General features: G+C 36.9%; 1 protein-coding gene across 3 annotated transcripts in view; it reads right to left on the reverse strand.

Moving 5' to 3' along the window:
• The window catches only part of coro1ca (coronin 1Ca), a 47,780-nt gene that overhangs the window by 22,793 nt on the left and 4,545 nt on the right, over window positions 1–20,442 (reverse strand). For all 3 annotated transcript variants that reach the window (XM_039658624.2, XM_039658622.2, XM_039658623.2), the window contains one exon: window positions 1,584–1,783. In XM_039658624.2, coding sequence (XP_039514558.1) covers window positions 1,584–1,781 — 198 coding nt within the window. In that variant the 5' untranslated portion in view covers window positions 1,782–1,783. The remainder of the gene's footprint in view (window positions 1–1,583; window positions 1,784–20,442) is intronic.

Here is a 20,442-nt window from a genome sequence, read left to right on the forward strand (position 1 = left end):
TCATCTACATACAGCAGAACTGAAAACCAGCACAAAACCAAAGAAATGGGGAAGTGAAGGGCACTCCTTCAAACTATCTGGAAAAATTGGAGTCAATCACACACTTCAACATGCACGAACATGCAGACGCACTAAACCCACGAATGCTAAACCACTAAACCAAGAACACAACAGACTAGGTGACGAGCTTCATCCCGATGAATCAAAATCTCTGCATTTGTAACAAAAGCAGATGGTGGTAGTCAGCAACAGAAGGTTAGAGGATAGTGCATTAATTTTCGAGGTAACAAAATCCCTGCAGGCCCAAGATCTTCATCACACATATCAAATGACAGACCGTTGCATATCCAGCTCACAAATTCGACTGTAAAGTGGAGGGAGCAACTCCACACTCTCACCTTAGATCAAAGTTTGGGGTCAGTACGTTTTTTTTTTTATTTACTTTGAAGTAAATTTTTTGAATTGTTAAAAAAAATTGTTTCTGGAGCACTAAATCAGCATAATTAATGATTTCTTACACTCTAAACAATGCTGGGTTGTTTGAAGTTGAACCCATGGTTGGGTCAAATATGGACGAACCAAATTGTTGGGTAAAAAAAAAATTTAATTTAAAAAAATGTAAACCAACGTTTGGATTTATCCATATGGCATATTTGACCCACCCATGGGTTGAAACAACCCAGGATTTTTTTGGAGTGTATGGATCAAGTGACACTGAATGCATGAGTAATGGCTGCTGAAAATTAACAATAAACAATATTATTTAAATAGAAAACTGTTATTTGAAATTGCAACAATAACTCACAATATTATGGTCTTTCCTGTTTTTTTAATCAAATAAACTTAGCCTTGGTGAGCATAGGATACTTAATGAAAAGAAAAATCTAACAGACCCCAAACTTTTGATCGGTCGTGTACATAAACACTTCTCGACAGGACTAAAAGTCTTAGCCTGGTTAAAACCAGACCATTCTCAGACCATCTTGTAACTGAGTTATGGTCTGGGAAAGCATCATAGACAAATCATTTCCAGAGGGGTGTCAACAACGGACGTCTCGGATAGACCTAAAACCAATTGGAGCGATGAAGGAGGTGACGTATGCAGAGCGGCGGCCGGCGGTGAAACATCTCCGAGTGTTGTTTTTAACAAAAAGGAAAAGTTCAAATCGCTTGAAACAGACGTGATAGCTGATTCGAATGAGTGATGTTCGATGGCGACATCCATCTATGTAATGTAGGCTGCAAAATCTGCTTCAAAATCCCAGCGCTGTCATCATCGTGTAAATCCCGCCCCAACGTTTCTGATTGGTGCCGCGATTTCGACGGATTGGAAATGGGCTTGAATGAGGTCTTTGCCAGACTAACTTTCAGAGCAAATCTAAATTTGCCAGAAGTTGTCTGGGTTTTCCCAGGCTATAAAAGTCTAGCAAGAACATAATATTGTAACAAAAAAAAAAACATCCTGTTTCTCTCACCTTATAGTTACTATATTTTGACAAGACATCTAAAACAAATACATATATGCAATGGATATATAATCAAGAATTCCATTTAAGCACAGTGTATTTTTACAGATCTCTCACCTTATGAAGAGGCAAGACCATAAATGCACCACCTCCGCTGGCTTCCACGATTATGGCAACAAATTTGGGGTTAACCGCACAGAAGGCGCTGTCCCACGTGACCCTGGACACCCTGATGTCATCGTAGCACTGGTCATTCTTCACCGCCTGGCCGAACACATGCCGGAACTTACTCTGTCGTACAACCCGTCTGAACATATCTGCAGAGAAGAACAGGACGAGAATGATGAATAAAGCAAATCACATGACCTGGACGCTTCAGTGATTTAACTGAACAGATATGAGCAGTGTACAGGAAACACCATCTGAACTGGTTAAGATGCCATTCATTTGTTAATGACAAGTAGATGTCAGTGTAAATGTCAGTCTTACACGGTTTAAAGATTGTCTTAAATCCACTGGCTAGTTTAAATATAATCCTAAAACATGACAGCGTTTGCACAAAGTTAATAATTACCTGAGCAGAACAGAACAGAGATAGTTAAAACTGCCATATTAAAATGATTTAAAAGTGTTTGGCATGAAGAATAACGATGAAATCCATCTCAAAAAGTGCTGCTGAAAAATCAAAGCGAGTTCAAAGTGGGACAAGCTCGATTTGACATCACACATACCAGATGGGTTCACTATCCCGAATGTGGAAAAAGCTAGGATAAAACCCCACTCAGAGTACATTACTCACCCTATTTCACACAGAAACTCCACATACTCTAAGCGTCAACACAGCACATTGGTTTTTATACTATGTTTCGGCTTGTCTTGCTTTGATTTCTCAAACAAACCTGAATAACAAGATTCTGTCTTCGTGTTCGTGCCATTTCCCAACTAAAACTATTGAGGCCCAACTAAAACAGAAGAAACACTAGGGCTGGATTGAGACGAACTGTCAATGAAAAAGATAAGGTAAAAAGTAAAACAAACCCTATTGCTCAGGGGAATCAATAAACAATGTGATTAAGTTTGTAATGTAGTTCACACCCAAATAAGCCTATTTAGACCTACATTTTAATTAAATGGCTTCATAATCTTGGTGCAAAAAGTTTTGTCAGTGCTTGATTCTAGTAGCATCTTGCATGGTAGAACAATGTCTAGCCATGAAATTATTTGCACGAACATGCAGGCCACTTGGCTGACTAACAGTAGTGGTATTTCACCTTTTGTCATTGGATGAAAAGACCTGCAAATGTTTGTTGCAGAATCTGTAAAAACAAAATGCTAGTTTTATTTATTTATTTATTTTTAATGAAATATTTAAATGCAGGTATGTGTGAATATGTTATGATAAATTAAACAAATTTGATTAAAAAAAAAACATTTTTTATTGAATATGATACTTCAAGTGGACATGAAATAAATTCACCCTATCCATTTTCTAAAATTATGTTATAGATCTTATTATGAACAATTCATCCAGAAATACATTTCACTTTAAAAAAAAAAATGCTGACCTTGTAATGTTCAATCAATTGTTGTATCGGAACTTTGATCTGAAAACAGCATTTCTGTCTCTGGACTTGAGTGCAACACCAACATCTTAAAATCCAATCATTATGCATAGAAGCAGTAGTGGTCAGTAGTGAAGTGTGGAGGATAAGGGAATGACTAAAAAAGCAGTTCATGTTGGTGGGTGTGGCTGTTTGACTAAGGAAGAATTTTGAACTATTGCATGATAATAGTGTAAAGCATAAAAGGCTTGTGCTTCAAATTCTCTCTCTCTCAACACCACTCACCTAACACTATTATCTGAAGACACATTTTCAGGTGCATTGAAGTCACCATTCTGGTTTATGGACTATTGCCGTATTTATTAAAAACGTATATATGTGAGACATCGACATGACATGTAAACAATTGATCGGATTGAAAACTTCTACGCATGTGCAATGACGTAGAAATGCCATAGTGACGGATGACGCACAGAACAAGCTGTTGTTGTTGTTGAAGTGTCTAAAATTCTCATTCCACTTATCGTCTGTAAAGTGCTGCAGGACAATGTCATTCCAGTAGTCATTGCTTCGGAATCGCATCCACAGATGCCTTGTTTTGGGTGCGGAAGTTGTTTTTTTTACTGCTTGATAAATATAACCAGCACGGCGCAAATTTTCATGTGCTTGTTGTGTCCTGATCAGGGTTTGGAATAGATAAATATTAAAGGGATAATGTATCCAAAAGTGAAAATTAAGTCATCATTTACAAGTTGTTCCAAAATCCATATAATTTTTTTTTTGTTCTGCTGAACACAAAGGAAGAGATTTAGTATAGGTAATCAAACAGTTGATGGAGCCCCAATGACTTCCATACTATTTTCTTTCCATACTGTGGAAATCAATGGGGCCCTACAACTGTTTGGTTACCCATTTTCTTTAAAATATCTTCCTTTGTGTTCAGCAGAACAGAGACATTTATACAGGTTCAGAACAACTTTAGGGCGAGTAAATGACGGCAGAATAAAATGACTTTTTTCGAGTCATTTCGTTCATTTTGTTCGTTGAATGAACAAAATGACTCAAAAAAAGATTTGTTCATTTTGATGAACGAGTTCGAACAAGAGAGTCACGAATACGCATCACAAAACAGAGCAAGGTGAGCATTTGTGCTTATAAAACTTATCAAAAACTTTAATTTCTTTTCGACTGAAGAAAGAAAGACATGGACATCTTGGATGACATGAGGGTGAGTAAATTATCAGCAAAAGTTGTTTTGTTTTTTTACTCTTTTGACAGGTTAAGTCTGCTTTTTAAAACCAAGAAAAGAAAAGATGGCAGGATCGTCAGGATGCCAGGATGATGGCTAGTATATTCACACAGTGTGCACGTCAATAGACCAAAACCGATTTTAAGGACATCTCTTCCCTGGTAATGTGTTTACCAGCACAAGGGCGGGACTAGGGTTGTAACGATATACCGGTATGGCGGTTTATCGCGATATTGACATGTACGATTATCATATCGTGCACATTTGCTTATCCGCGGTTAAAAAAAAAAAAAAAAACAGAATTCACCTGCACTGCCGCATGCAACTTCTTTCAGCTTGACTGCTTATCCGTACAGCGCTGAAAATGTCCGAGACAGAGGCTGCGAATCTCTATCTCCCGCCAAAAAAATAAATAAAATCTGCAGTAGGCTACGGGAATATTTTGTAACTTATATCCGAAAAACGATCGTGATGTTGTCCTTGAAGATGGATATCCAGTTTGCAAGATATGTGGACGAAGAGTGGCTGCAAAAGGAGTAAACACGTCGAACATGTTCTCCCATATTCAGGAACACCATCCCTCCGTGAAGATGAAGGTTATTCATAACTTTTATAACTTAAGGCCATATTATTTCTGTCATGCTGAGGGAATCCCGGTCTGTCAAAAAGACGCACACATGCGTCTTTTTGCGTTACAAAACAGATGCCACGTAAAATGTGCGATTTAAAAAGATAGATGGATAAATAAAGCAAAATATAGCTATGCAGTAGCCTAAATCAAATCGCGATGTGCGTGTCTGTGAATATACAACGCAAAAAGACTGGTGTGCAAGCCCCTTCTATATTCAGCGTGTCTCTGAATGAGCAGCGCCGTTTCGTCTAGTAGATCTAGTACACACTCAAGTACGCATGACGCTCATGGTTTTTAAAGCTGTCTCAGCCACTACGAAGACGTGAACACATGAACATATCTAGACAGAGAACACTTAATGTGCACTTTATAATTATTTTTTTAAAGAATAATCATCAAATACACTGACTGAAACTCATAGGTGTTCAGTAGGTGTTAACGCGGGGTTAAATGTAACACGGACCGTTTACACAGTTCGTCAGGATCAAGCAGGCTGTCTTTCCGCTATTTTTCTCTTGCTGCCAGAAGACGGTCTCCCGCGAATTTGCGGAAAGTTTTGATTATATTTCGTGAAGATACTGGACAAAGAGTGTTTTGACACCATGAAAGTAATTTTTTTCATCATAGGTTTTTTTCGGTTTCTGAGTTGGGTGTATACGTTTCCAAATCTAACTTTATATTGCCTTAATCACCGTCTTGTTGGCTCAAACATAGCACCGTTTTGAAACATGTCAGCAATTCCTAGCGACTGTTAGCTAGGTTTAAAATATGTAATACACAGCGGGATTAATTCTAACAGAGTGGTACAACTTAAGCCTCCAAGTGTACAATGATAATCAAATGAAAACGGAGCCACACAACTTTTCAGGTTTGAGTATACATTTAACTTTGTTAGACGTTCACAAACAATGTTGGGATTTAAAATGTTTAAAATTTAGTGTTCTATGAATGATAACTTGTATATTTATTAAAAATATGGCCTGTTATTAATGCAATAAACCCTTTAAATTTTTATTTTAAGCTAATTTGTATTATCATTACTGTTATTAATAATAATAATAATAATTGTACATCATGCAGCTGCCACACACAAATCTAATTTAATTGCAATTACAATATTTATAATTTTATTTATTATTATTTATTGCAAAACTATGCAGCCCTTTTCTATGTCTCTATCCATGATATTGATCCATAATAGAAGGATGATTGGATGAGGGATATGTATGGATATCTGTTTATACAGATCCACAAACAATATCAAACTATACAAATAAAATAGTACTGAATTATGTGTGTTACAACTAACCCCTCTGTCTGTTACAATTAACGCCGCATATGGGGTAAGTTGTAACATTTGCACTTCTGTCACTTTCAGTGCAACTGTACAAAAATGGTAGGTCCTAGAAAAAAACTTTAAGTGTTCATTTGTAGCAGAGATGTGCATGTTGCTTGTGTAAAAAAAGTATTAATCTAACCTAATTATTTTTTAATTAATTCAGCCAAAAGCAAAAAGCGTTAGGTTGTGCCCCGCTCTCCCCTACAACCTGGGAAAAAAAAGTTTGGTTTAGCCTATGACTAAAATATATATTGTGTATAGTTTTTTTGTCCATGTTTTAATTTATTAAACTTCTCTTGTGTATAGACAAACTAAAGTTGTTACATTTTATCTGATTGCATTCTCAAAAATACATTTTGTATTCAATCACAGAATCCAGACCAGTTATTTCAGACAACCCAGAATTTCTGAGGAAATAAATATACATTTCATAAAGACTCTATTGAAAAAACCTTTGTTACAATAAACCATGTTCAACCAAAAACAATATCTGTTTTTATTCATTTAAGGGCCATTGTAGCTGATGCTGATTATAATAATGATAGTTTAATATCGTATACCGTGAAACCGTGAAACCGTGATATTTTCTGAGACGATTATCATACCGTGAAAATCTCATACCGTTGCAACCCTAGGCGGGACAACCAAAATAAAATCTCACCTTATATTTTTTCTTATTCGACAAGCGGTTTCACTAATGCGTCAGAATAAGGAACAACAGGCTATCACGACTTCCATATCATGCCAACTTTAACTTCCATACAGCATTGCTAAAATATGTTAATATATATTCTTATCCCTTATCTGATAGGACCATTGTTCATATAACCGACATTAATCTGCTGCGCTGCATGTCAAAACTTAACAACAGCTTCCTAAAAACATGCTATCAATCACTAGAGGAAAAAAAGAGACATCATGACTTTCTTGTCATAACAACATAGACCAGTAAGTATGAATCCAATGTAAATGGACACCAAAGATGCTGTTTCAAAGTCATGAAATGGAAGAATAGAGATATCTTTTATTGTGACGTACATCCGAGTGCAATGGATAATGCTGGAAAAAGAAAAAAATGTAAGCCGGGGACTTGCACTGAAAAGTGAAGGCAGATGAACATGAGCTTGAGGGGTTTAAGCAGACTAACTGCTTAGAGAAGTCCAGCATTTATTATTGGATTAAAAAAAAAAACATATGGATGGATAAATCGTTCGCAATAAGATAAATTCCACGCCTTTCAAAAATAGATTGGGTTCATTTTTTATTTTGTCAACTCCATCTGTAACCAACCATTCTTAATTCTTGAATATATTAATTTTAAAAAAGAAGAAAAAAAATATAAACCCCATTTTTACATTATTTTTGAACATTGTTCAAATTTATATCAGACACGGACAGTGAGATGAGACAGGAAATGATAAGTCAAGGGGGTAGGGATTAGGAAATGACAAGAGCCAAGCTCGAACTCGGGTGACCCGTATGCCTATGCCGCCATGCTTGCAATGCTAGCCAGACAATGTTCCCCTTTAGAAGAACAAACACAAACACATTAGTCAGAGACACTGTGCCTACAGTACCTTATATCAGTTATTATGATGCTACACCTCACACCACAGAAGGACTAACACAAGGCACTGCAGTAGGTTCATCCAGCTGGAGGGCTCAATACCACACTTACACCAAACAAACTCAACTGCTGCCGTTTCCTCATTCCCACCTCTTTCAATGCCTCATTTCCCATAATGCTGCTAGACATAAGTTCTGGTAACATAAATTTAGAAAGGACAGCAATGTCTCAGGGAGCAAAAGTGGAACTGAAAAGGTTTGTTTGGGCAGCAGAGATGGCTCTTCACATCAAACTTCTCTAAAAGCAGCTTTAGGTTCAACAAAGTCAAACAAACTCAAGTCTTTTGTGCAAATAAGGATGTACAGAAAGGGTCTGAGACGCAGAAGGTCACGGTTAGACCGCTTCTCTTATTGGTTACTGCCTAGTTGATTAAAGCAGCAAATGAAATGAATCATCAGATACCCCTTTTCCACCAAAAAAAGAACTGGTTCGGAACTGGTGCTGGTTCAAAGTTGGTTCGAACTTCGGAGTTGGTTCAACTTGCGAACCGCTTCAGAACCTGTGACTAGAGCGCCCAGGGAACGATGTCATTACGTCACTGTGTACGACGCCATACGTCTAGCTAGAAACGCTTGCAAATACAACATTACTTTAGGATTATCTCTAACTCGTATACCATGAAGGCTTTAAAAACAATTGAAATATGCAAGTCTTTTAATCTTTTCGTTTGATGATATATAATCTTTTCTGATAAGTTATGTACCCCTGTCTTGTGTCTTTTTTTCCTTTTCATTTATTTGTTCTATATTGTGACTGTTTTCTTCTTTGCTTATAATGTCTTCAAAAAAAATTACAAAAATAGAAACGCTTGCGTTAACTTCAAGCATAACAATTACAAAGGCGGACTCCATCGTGATTTTTTGCAAATGTTTCTTTTGGCTTTGCGATCCTTTATTATGGTCAGAAAAGATGTTTAGAACACATCTAAACCCGCCCCCAGCCCCCGACGTATAAGCATGACGTGGTAAAAGAACGGTTCTAGTCCAGCAAAGAGTTGGTGTCGCTTTGGAACCAGTTCTCCTGGCCGAGAACCGGTTCTTTGGCTGTCGAAACACAAAGAACTGGTTCGCGCGCAGGCACCGGCTCCGAAACGGCTCTCAAAATGCTTTGGTGAAAAAGGGGCTAGAGAGCTTGCATGAATGAAGAGCAGGTTGCATGATATCCACAGGATCGCGTCTAGGGAGAAAAACTCTGCCACCAACTCCATCTTTGCTACATCATGCTCGCAAAAACAGAAAAAAAATTCTAATTTCCTGCGATAAATAATTAAATGAGTAAATAAACAAGTAAATAAGTATTGATCAAATAAGTAAACTATTGCATATCCAGCAAACCCATCCCCCTACTTTGGTTATACTGTGTTTGATTCATTATTACGTTGCTTTATTTCTGAATAGTTCAGTTACAATGTCAACAGACTTGTTTCAGTTATATAATCTCCTGAGGTTCTAACTACAACGACTCGCTCCATATAAAATCCATTTAATGTCCTTCAGTGATCACTACAATACAGGTGATACAATACTTTAAAAAGGGAGCAAAACAGAAACCTCAAAAGAACAGAAAAAAAGTTCTTGATGATTTAAACTAAGTGCAAATATGATTAAAGGGGTTAAATTGAAAATGAATAAAACTGGAGCAAGTGGAGCATCTGGACCGATGGTGTAAGAATTTAAAGAAGGGGGTTATCATGCATGCCTCATCTGGCTCAGTACACTTTACATTTTCAAGCCTCTGCAAAGGTTTTGTCAAACCTTGCGGCTTGCTTGAGCATTCAGAGGCACTGCTTGCATTCTCTTGTCTGTTTTAATCAATCACTACATCAGATATACAACAATCCCACTATACAATCCAAACAGCATATGTAATGCAATATCTCACTATTGTGAAATTCATAATTCGCCAAACCCACACCTTAAAACTCAGATAAAAATCAAACCTTACACAAACGTGAATGAATCACAGTTTTACACTCAATCTACATCAGAAGCATTTGACAAAAACTACAAGCGCTGCCATTATAAATCATTGTGAGTAGGGCTGGGCGATATATCGAGTATGTACGATGTATCGTTATATTTTTTGAAACGATATGGAATGAGGCAATACCGTTTATATCGATACAGTAGTTTGATATGAGCACATCTGAAAAATAGCGGAGGTTGCAGTGTGAGCTGCTGCAGTGAAAGTAGCTAGGCTACGTAGTACAATTTGTCCTAAACATGACACAAGCTTATATTAATTGCGTCAAAATCACTTTGATATAGTTAACAAGTTTAAGGCAGCTTGCCGCCCTGTCAAATGCTCTGACAGACACTGTTGCTGACTGACAGATATACTTGCGCTGTTTAATGCGTTTGAGATGTGGTGCTTTCCTCAGTGCTCAACTTACATTTCACAGGTATATTCTCCATCTGTAAATGTTAGAAAGTAAAGCAAATATGTCCATTTCACAACAAATATGTCCATGTCAGAAGAGGACGAGCTTCTGCAAGTGAATCTCCGCTAAAATTCATGCTTCCTTGAACGAGCGCCGGCGCGCGCATGCGCGTGAATAGTACTACGTAGTACGCAATAATTCTGACTAAAATAAACATATTGCTAAAATATTTGTTGTTGGAGAAAATAAATGTGCCATATGTGGAATTTTAAACCTACAAGTATATATTTTTAATGAAAATGAAAGTGATTATAATGGGGTAATCAAATGCAGGCTAATATAATTAGTTTGTGCATTTGTTTTTGTTTTTATTTTCATTTTTAGTTTAGCTTTTAGTCAATATTAAAACAAAAGCTTTTTGCACATAATATATTGCATAGCCTATATTATATTTGTTTCCATATCCTTCAATATCAACATTGTTTGTAGGATATCATTGGGCCGAATGTGAATATATATATATATATATATATATATATATATATATATATTTTTTTTTTTTTTAAATATAAAGATTTTCTTAATCTAAATAGAAAACGTAGAAAGCACCGAGATATATATCGTATATCGCCATTTGACCAAAAAATATCGAGATATGATTTTTTGGCCATATCGCCCAGCCCTAATTGTGAGTATCCAACATTGCAGTGTAGACCGTGTGCAAGGAGAGAAGTGATTGTAGTATATTCATAGTCATTTCCTCTGCCCCATAAAGGGATAATCAGATGGTCTTACCGTGCCAGAAGGACAACCTCGCACAAACAGCTCCGGAAAAGATCTTGTCTATTGGTGTTCTCACACAATTAAAATGCTGTAAAAACTGGAGTGAACTTTAAGTGAACCTTTGTAAAAGTTCTTTCAAATTCGAAAGACCCATGGGCTTTTTACAGTGAGCCAAACCGATCATGTTCAACACTGCTAACTCTTAGATAATGAGATGAGATATTCTCCCAGTTAGAACAGCAAGGTGTTCAACCATTAAATCCAATCTAATCGGACAATGTAGCCTGGCTTAATGCCGCCTTTAACTGATTCATTGGGCAATGTACTTGCTTAAAGTAGTTCACTTTTGAAAAAACTTTTGCTGATAATTTACTCACGCCCATGTCATCCAAGATGTCCATGTCTTTCTTTCTTCAGTCGAAAAGAAATTAAGGTTTTGGATGAAAACATTCTAGCATTTTTCTCCATATAATGGACTTCAGTGGGAACCAAACAGTTCAAGGTCCAAAAGACAGTTTCAGTGCAAACTGTTCAAAGGGCTTTAAACGATTCCCTTTCACTTAATAAGGGTCTTATCAAGCGAAATGATCGCTCATTTAATAAATAAATAACAAAGCTGAAGTTTTATAAGCTCAAATGCTCGCCTTGCTCTGTTCTGTGATGCACGTTTGTGACTCTCCTGTTCGAACTCGTTCATCCAAATGAACAAATCTTTTTCCGAGTCAATTTGTTCGTTTCGTTCGTTGAGTGAACCAAATGACTCGGAAAAAGATTTGTTCATTTTGATGAACGAGTTCGAACAGGAGAGTCACGAACGTGCATCGCAGTACAGAGCAAGGCGAGCAATTGAGCTTGTAAAACTTAAACTTTGATATTTTTTTTTTTTAATGAGCGATCGTTTTGCGCTTCGTTTCATGTGATTAGCCGAACACCATTCACTAATTGCAGTAACCCCATAATTATAGGACAATTTCAGTAATGGAATAAATTAATCGTGGCTGACTTAAACGCATGACACAAGTACAAAAACTTTTCAAGTGGAATGATTCCTCCTCCTCTTTTTGTCTGTCTTGCACTTTGGCACTTCGGTGATTCTCACATGCACATGTGGAGACAGAATTTGCTCCATAAATTAGCAGAGCTGCACATGATTTGACATCTGCACCGCTCTGAAGACCCAACGTGGCATGTGGCCGTGAATCCAGACGAAACATTCTGACCTTGTGTTTAATCTGCTCACCAATATCCTGTAGCAGGTATGTAGTCTCAACAACACACTGGCACAACGCAACGTCACCAGACAACTCTTCCGTGAATGCGATACACAAGATACTTCGCCTCACATTTGCATTTGCTGTGTGAGAGGTTAGCATGGGGTCACAACTGTGGCAGTCATGCTGCAGGCCAGGTGGAGCAAGTGAAAAAAACGAGTAGGAGCGTGAGGGGAAAAAAAGAAAGGGGTGTTGAACTTTGCGTAGATTTGAATCAGCAGGTTCATGTAGTCGAACTGCGGTTGGCTGTCTGAAGGCAGAGTCTTGCTGTTGTCAAAGTAGAGCAAGGACTTACTGCCAAGTAACACATGGTGAAATCCAGCCTGTATTTACAAACACTCATGGATCGCCTAGCAACACCAGCAAAATACCACACCAGGAAAGAACGGAAAAAAAAGGTAGAACCAAGTAGAGAAGTAAATTTGGCCTTTTAAGTACAAAACGTACCCAGTTGACTCTGAGACTCAAAGCAGAGCTCTCTAATGTGTAACTGAATCACATTGAGATAATTTTCAGCCAAAAAAGGCTATAAAACAAGGGTCTATTTTAGCAGACAGGCCCACCAATATCACTCCAAGGCAAGCTATAGAATAAAGTCAAACAACTTGCCAAATGATTCCTATGAATAATTTGAGGGTTTTAGTTTCCTTTAACCAAGAACACACACACACACATACTACAAAACTGAAGCTCACCACCATTAGATGTATTAAAGGGATTGCCTAGTTCAACTTCGTGTCATTTTAAGCCTTTGGTTTATTTCAATAATATCAAAATGTGTGTGTGTGTGGTTGGGGGGTTGGGGGTTGTCTAGAAGTCAATGGTCACCCAAACTGAATTTTTACCAACATTCTTGAAAATGTCTTCTTTTGTGTTCCAAAGAAAGTAATGCAGGTTTGGAACAACCAGAGATAAATCAACCTGAATGGTTGCACCTTCATAAAAAAATTACAATTAAAAAAAAAATTCACAACTTGCACACTATACTTAGGCCTATCCTAACATATTGTTTGTTGGCATAGTAGTAAACATAGGATTGTAACTAGAGTGAACGGTTGTGACTGATGTGCAAAGTGCAACATGACAGACAACAATAAACTGACTAGTCTTGGCATCAGATGTATATCAACTCCAAATCTCCAAGATGTTATCAGTTTCACAAAGGAAAGGCTAACAAACAATGACTCCACTCAACGGCCCATGTTCCGACTAGCACAAAACACCACATGCAGCATCACTCCAGCACACAATAGCTGTCTTGACACTTACATGAGTCATAAAAAAAATCCACAGACTATCCAAGACAGTTACATAATGACATAAAACATCCATTTATACAAATAAAAGTCCCCTGTATAATTTCACCACATAATCTGGCCATAATCACCAGCTGAAAGGCTCAACGTTGTTGTCAGCACACATATGTTGAAGAATCTTATTCAGCAAGACACTGACTGGAATGAAAATGTCCCTAAAAAGGCAACAATGGGAGTCTCAGAGCACTGGAGAATGGAAATGTATAATTGTGCGAATTCATTGCCAAGCAACACAATATCAATTTACAGCAGGATGACAGAACTCCATTCTGAACTGAATCTCAAAATATAAATGCACGAGAAATGTTCCAGAGGAGAAAGCGAGGACTAAAGGAATTAGTACGAAAACAGATCCGTGATTATCCGACCTTTAGTCCGCTGAACAGGGATTTGTTGGGGAAACAAATAGCAAATGTTTTAAACATACAGTTAGAGTAAAAAGCGACCATTTCTGCAAAGTTCATCCAACATTTTTCTTTAGCTGAATCCACAATTTTTCTAAAAATATTCATTCAAAATGACATTTTGAACATTTCATAATAATGCTCTAATCGCAGGGCCAGGGCACAAAAAATAAGATGGAAACACTGACAAAAATCTCAGCAAAACATCAAGCACAGCTCAAGTAGTGCTGGGTGGTATACCGGTTCAAATGGTGTATATTTTTGTTATGATGGTCATTTTTAAAGCTACACTGTGTGCTTTTTACCCCCATCTAGCGGTGAAAAGTTATATGACCATCCAGTGAATATTAGTTTCTGTTTCTCTCAATTCCAATTTCGTTTTAACTCCTACGGTGGCCAATGCAGTCCAAGATTAATATGGCTTCCAGTTCGACCTCGTCCATGAGTGTTAACTCAAACGTAAACGCGAAAGGCGAAGCTTGAATTAACGGGTATGTCCCATTAGAACACCTTACCCGTATGCATTTTCAATGGCATATTATACACTCACGAGAATACTTTATTACTTGAACGAAGTAAATATACATTAATGAGCACATATATTTGTGAAAGAACTAAGTGTTTTTAGCTAAGAATAAACTAAAAGAGTTACACAGTGTAGCTTTAATATACCGCCATACTGATGTACTTAATTACACAACGTTCCACAATCTCTTCTCTTCCCCAGTCAATTTTAGGTTATAAGAACGTTTTCATAACGTTCCCATTAAGTTTCCATTCTACAATATTAACTAATGACAATAAAATAGCAATAAAACAACAAGTGTTGTGCTATCACGATAAAGCGATCAGACTCAACAAATCCAATTACTCATTATTTCCTGGCAGGTTAATAAGGATTGCAAGCCAACTTACTGCCAAATCAATACAGACCATAAACTGATCTTTGTGTCCATGTACATTCCAAGTGCATCCAGCAATGTTTTTCTTCACCAGAAACACAAGAAAAAGTCTGCAACTGCATCCTTGTGTGGGTCACCATTAACACGGGAATGCAAAAGACTCTATCAGAAGTAGCCAAGCAACCCTGGCAAAGACATTGAGAATTTATTGCAAAGTGAAGACAAAATGCAGATAACATCTAATAAACATACTGGGCTGGCATGGAGTTAAAAAAGTGCCAAACTAATTCACTTTGCCATGCTTGTGTTCTGGGTTATACGGTTTAAGGCTGGGAATTTTACCCTGGGCACTAAAGCATAAAACTCCACATAATGTCCAGAAAGATGCTGGACAGTTTTCCAAGGAATGTTGAACAATGAGAACAATAAGGCAGGGAAGGCATGCTCTCACACTCCTCACCCATTAAAATCTACACAAATAATACCACAAAGAACCGAGGATGGAATTTACACGGTCACACCAGCCATGTTAGTAGGCTGCCTACATGAACAAAAGTGGTTACAGATGGCAAGAAGTGTTGTCATCCAAAACAAGCTGCGGTAAAAACAAGTTTGTTGGTCTAGGACTCGAAAACAAGGGTCCGTCAGACGAAAATGTTTGATCGTAACCTGCTTCAAGATGGATACAGCTTTGCAAGGTGGATTACTGCTTATGAGGAGTGAGACAAAATAATGACGGTCAAAATCCTGAACAGGAGACCAACTAAGTACCGTGAGCAAGACACTTAATGATACACAGATCCCTGACCACAAACTCAATCCAGCTACCGTCTCCCTGTGAACAGATGCTGAGATGCTTGAATGAAAACAAATCGCTTATGCTGCAATTATATCACCTAAAGATGATCTCGATCACACTTTCATTTGACCATCAAGAGGAAAAGCCAACATCTATTTTTCTTATTGAAGCCGACTCTCACTTCACAATGAGTTCTGGGCAATGAATCAGAGTGATACCGCCTCCACAACCATCCGAGGCGATTCCTTCACTTCCTGAACTCGGCAGTGGACAAAGGAAGCCTTGTAACGCAGCACTGTGGCATCACTGGTCTACCGGATTCATGGTGAAACCGAGAGAGTGAAGGCTGGGGAGGCCTTATCCAAAAGCTGATCAGAGAATGCACGTGCTCTTCCTTTTCCGTAAAGTCTTGGTTTTGATCGGTGTGAAATAGGGATGTTAATTTACATAAATTCCCAAGATCAATGGTTGTTTAAATTAACGATCACATGCTTAGAAGCTTAACTTTACAGTGAATATAGGGAATATGGCCATCACGTAAGTGCTTTTAAATTGGTTGACATAGAAGCGCCCCATTTTCGTAGTGTGAATTTGTGGAAAAAGGACTGCTTGAAAATAAGATGTGATTTGTAAAATCCTCACAGATAGACATGTGTAGTCTTCCAAATATCTGTCAAATAGAAACAGACTTCAGCTGTGCTTGGTGACGTGGCAGCCGAGATATGCAGCCTTACTAGGACATAGCCTTCCATTTGAGAGGCACCCAATTAGATGTGTTGATCACATAGTGACATGACGCGTTGCTTGGCTAAAGCTATAGGACTTCCGGGATCCGATCACGCTGCAATCAGGACGCTGTGTTTTCCAACATCATTTAAAAGTACTGTACAACAAATGGAAACTGTATCTCGGGTGTGGTGGGTGGGTAGAAACAATATGAGAACAATCGAACACAATTTGGAGCACATTGGATCGGTTTAAAATGACATTTTTAAATATTATAGATATTATATATAGTTACATTTGTAATATTATTATACAATATTATGGTTTTAACTGCATCTTGAGATCATATAAATGCATCCTTAGCGAATTCTTAAATATATATATATATATATATATATATATATATATATATAGACTGTAAAAACCAATTAGTTCAGTTTACTTAATTTTATTATGCAAACTCATTGCCTTAATTTGGTTAAGTAAGCATGCATTAATTGCATAAATACTTAATCCAATTAAGTTTTGTCAACTTAATTCTGTACTCAAACCAGAATGGAACTCAAAAAAGTCAAGTAATGTTTACAAGGTTTTTCTGAGCTATGAAGGCATGGCATGCCAATAGTACAGATTACTAAGAAATTTTAAGTATGTTCAAAAAATTATTGGACATTAAGTAAAGTTAACACAAAAATTCTTAAGTAAGAACAATGTTAGATTTTATTTCAGACTCCAAACTTTTATAGTTTGAGGAAATATACATTATTATAAATTTTGTGTTTTCAATCATAGTGTATTTTTATATTAAAAAAAGTGGAAAATTGATGCACAAACAATTAATTTTTATAGTAGACCCCTCCCTACTGCACATGTAACTTTTTTCTAATGCAATAAAATCAGACATGATGTTGTGACAGCTCCAAATGAAAGTGTGTAAGAGTACAAGATAAGGAGAGTGTTTTTGCATGTAGTCAGACAGAGCCAATTTACCCCATACATGGCTTTGTTTAAAAAATGTATTTAAATATAATCAAAACAAGCACACCCTTCACTCCTGCCAGCCACAGCCCTGTATATCTAAAAATCATTTGACACTTTTGGGTTCATTATGTCACCCAGATGTATACGACTACAAGGATAAAAGAAAATTGTAAAGGACGTTCACTGTTGCCATATCCTGTTTGTCTCTGACATGAAGACTAAACCCAGAGGGAAGGTTGACAGTATCAAAAGTCAACATGAGTATTAGGTTGCACCAACCCAATCTGCCCTAATGTCATCACCGGAGAGGTTGACATGATGTTTCTAATCCAGATCAATGTGATCTCTGGAAAGCCATTTGAATACATTGGATCCATTTATCTGCACTGCAGGCCTGAACTTCACTGAACTATCCAGATATGGAAAGCCCATCATTCATAAAATGACACATCCCTTGGCCTTGTGAGACTATAAAATATTCTGGCTATTTTTATCATGCTTCCAAAATTCATCGCAATATTTATAATTTTCCCTGAATATATTTTACCAGAAAAATCACTTTTGAGAATACTCAGCTATATCAAACAGGGTCTATATACACTAAAATGGTGTGGTCTGGAAAGCTTTTTTGTTGTTGTTGAAAAATGTATACTTGACTTGTAATAAAATAATACAATTCTATTTCAAATAGATGCTGTTCTTTTCCTGCAAGAAAAATGTATTTTGTTTTTCTCAAAAAAAACAAACAAAAAAAAAAAAACAGTAAGGACAGAAGGACCATGACACTGAAGACTGGAGTAGGCTAACTGTTAAAAATATAGCTGACAGGAATAAATTATATTTAAAAAATATACAAAAATAGGAATGTTATTACACTTCATTTGAATAATATTTGACAATTTTACTGTATTTCTGATCTCAAAATATGCAACCTTGGTCAGCCAGAGACTTCTTTCAAAAACATTTCATTTATATATTTATTTTTTAATCATACAACCCCAAACTTTTGATTGGCAGTGCAGTGTATCTGTAGCTATGTTTCTACCCACACGTTTTCCATCCACACGTTATCTGAATTAAGTGATATCGAATGAAAAATGGACACAGTAAAATTCCATTAAATTTCATGAATAACAACTCAAATTAAATACGATATCGTATTTGATCGATATACGGCTTAATGGGCTCTATGCACGGCGGTATTTCCGGTGAAGGTTCAAGGATGCTCGATAACTTCCGCCGATCATAGAGTCCAATGCAATATCGGGAATTTATATTGAATTTTATATTCCATGGTTATACTAAAGAAACGTTAGGCACAAAAACAGATAACAGACACCCCTCATTGTGTTTATGCTTCTTTTGAAAATTATATTAAATAAAAATAACTATATATAAAATGACATCTAATTGTATGAACGTTTCATTTCAAAGACGGGAGGACAGTAAATTTGGAAAATTTCTGCCATAATCCCGTTTTCCTCGGTTTTCCTCCGCTTTAATCTCCCCAACTGGAAACTGTTGAGCATCCTTGCGTCAAATGCGGAACTTATGCGTGCATATAGCCCATTGATAGCCATTAATTGAAATGTTATTTGCCGAATAAATAATAAATTACACTTAAGTTTTAGGTCATTTCATAGTTGCAACACAGAAGTAGTTTTAGTTCATTTTTCTGCCCAGTATTTCCGTTCTATTTGCGCAAACATGGCGGATGTCAACAAAGACAGATTTAAGTGGACAAACAAAAAACAAAAAAATGCTTCAACCAAAGGGAGAACTGTTTGGAGTGCCGTCGTTCACAACACAGGCCGCCTCTGTTGTTGTCGGGCATTTACGCGCATCTGCATCATCATAGCAATGAATGTGTTGATAGCGTCGTTGTTTTCTTATTTCAGCTTGTTATTACATGGCTTGAATTCTAATGTAGAATGGGGTCTGCGGTCTCTAGATAACAGACCACTGCCATGAAAAACAGAGCGTTGCCATGGACACAGTTCAGAGACGGAACAGACTATTTTCTTTAGCGGAAGCAATACAATTGTTTTTAAATCAATAAACTCCTTTTTAAATCAATATTTTGTGTCAACTTATTGATTTATTTGGTAGGTAGCCATGTAATAAGCAGGATAAAGTATAGCAAGGTGGTTGTTATACCGAATACAACCCCTTCAGGCTAAAAACCTCCTCTCTACATTATACCTTATATGTCGCTATCAGCAGGCACATAAGGAATATTAGGCTACAACTTGTGCAATATTGATCATTTGTTGGTAGATGGCGCGATCCATTTTGTCTTTGTTCACAAATGTTTGCTTGAATGTTGTGTGATTCAGTGCCAAAATGAATGGAAACAACTTAAGTTGCAAATCAATTTGATCGCACCAATTTAAATACCAATTTGATTTTACCGAACTTTAGAGAATTCGATTGACAAGTGGATGGAAACTTGGCTTGTGTTATTAAAAGCTCTTCATGCTTTGATTTAATAAATTGAAAATTCTCACTCCTTAGACCATAAGTCAATTACACAAATTATGAACTTATTTTCCTTGTGGAAGTTTAGCTTTTTTCATCGAATTGACAGTCGACTTGTCTGAGGTTTATTAGCTTGTACTGAACGATCTTACGTTGACAGATAATTCTGTTTCCTTCCTCGTCAGACAGGGTGTGGTTCATCGCATGGTGCAACTGGTGACAGCAAGTTTCTGTTCCCTTAGGCAAGAGTTCACTTAGCAGTCCTCTTGAGTCTTGGAATGCTTTGGATAGCCGTGCCTGGCTGTAATATAAATCCCACACACCTTTCTGACAACTCATTTAAATCTTTTTTTTTTTTTTTTTTTTGCCAATCAGTGCTTCATATATGCAAATAGAAGGCAATGCATTAGCCATGCAAATTTGTCAGTAAAAATTAATAGAGAAGAAGATTAAAAGTTTTTTAAAAAGACACAGAAGCACAATTCAAATGTAATAAAAGTGGACATTATATTATAATTAAAGTGAGAA

Source organism: Pimephales promelas, chromosome 4, assembly GCF_988280905.1.
Source record: "Pimephales promelas chromosome 4, fPimPro1.hap1.1, whole genome shotgun sequence".
Lineage (NCBI taxonomy): Eukaryota > Metazoa > Chordata > Actinopteri > Cypriniformes > Leuciscidae > Pimephales > Pimephales promelas.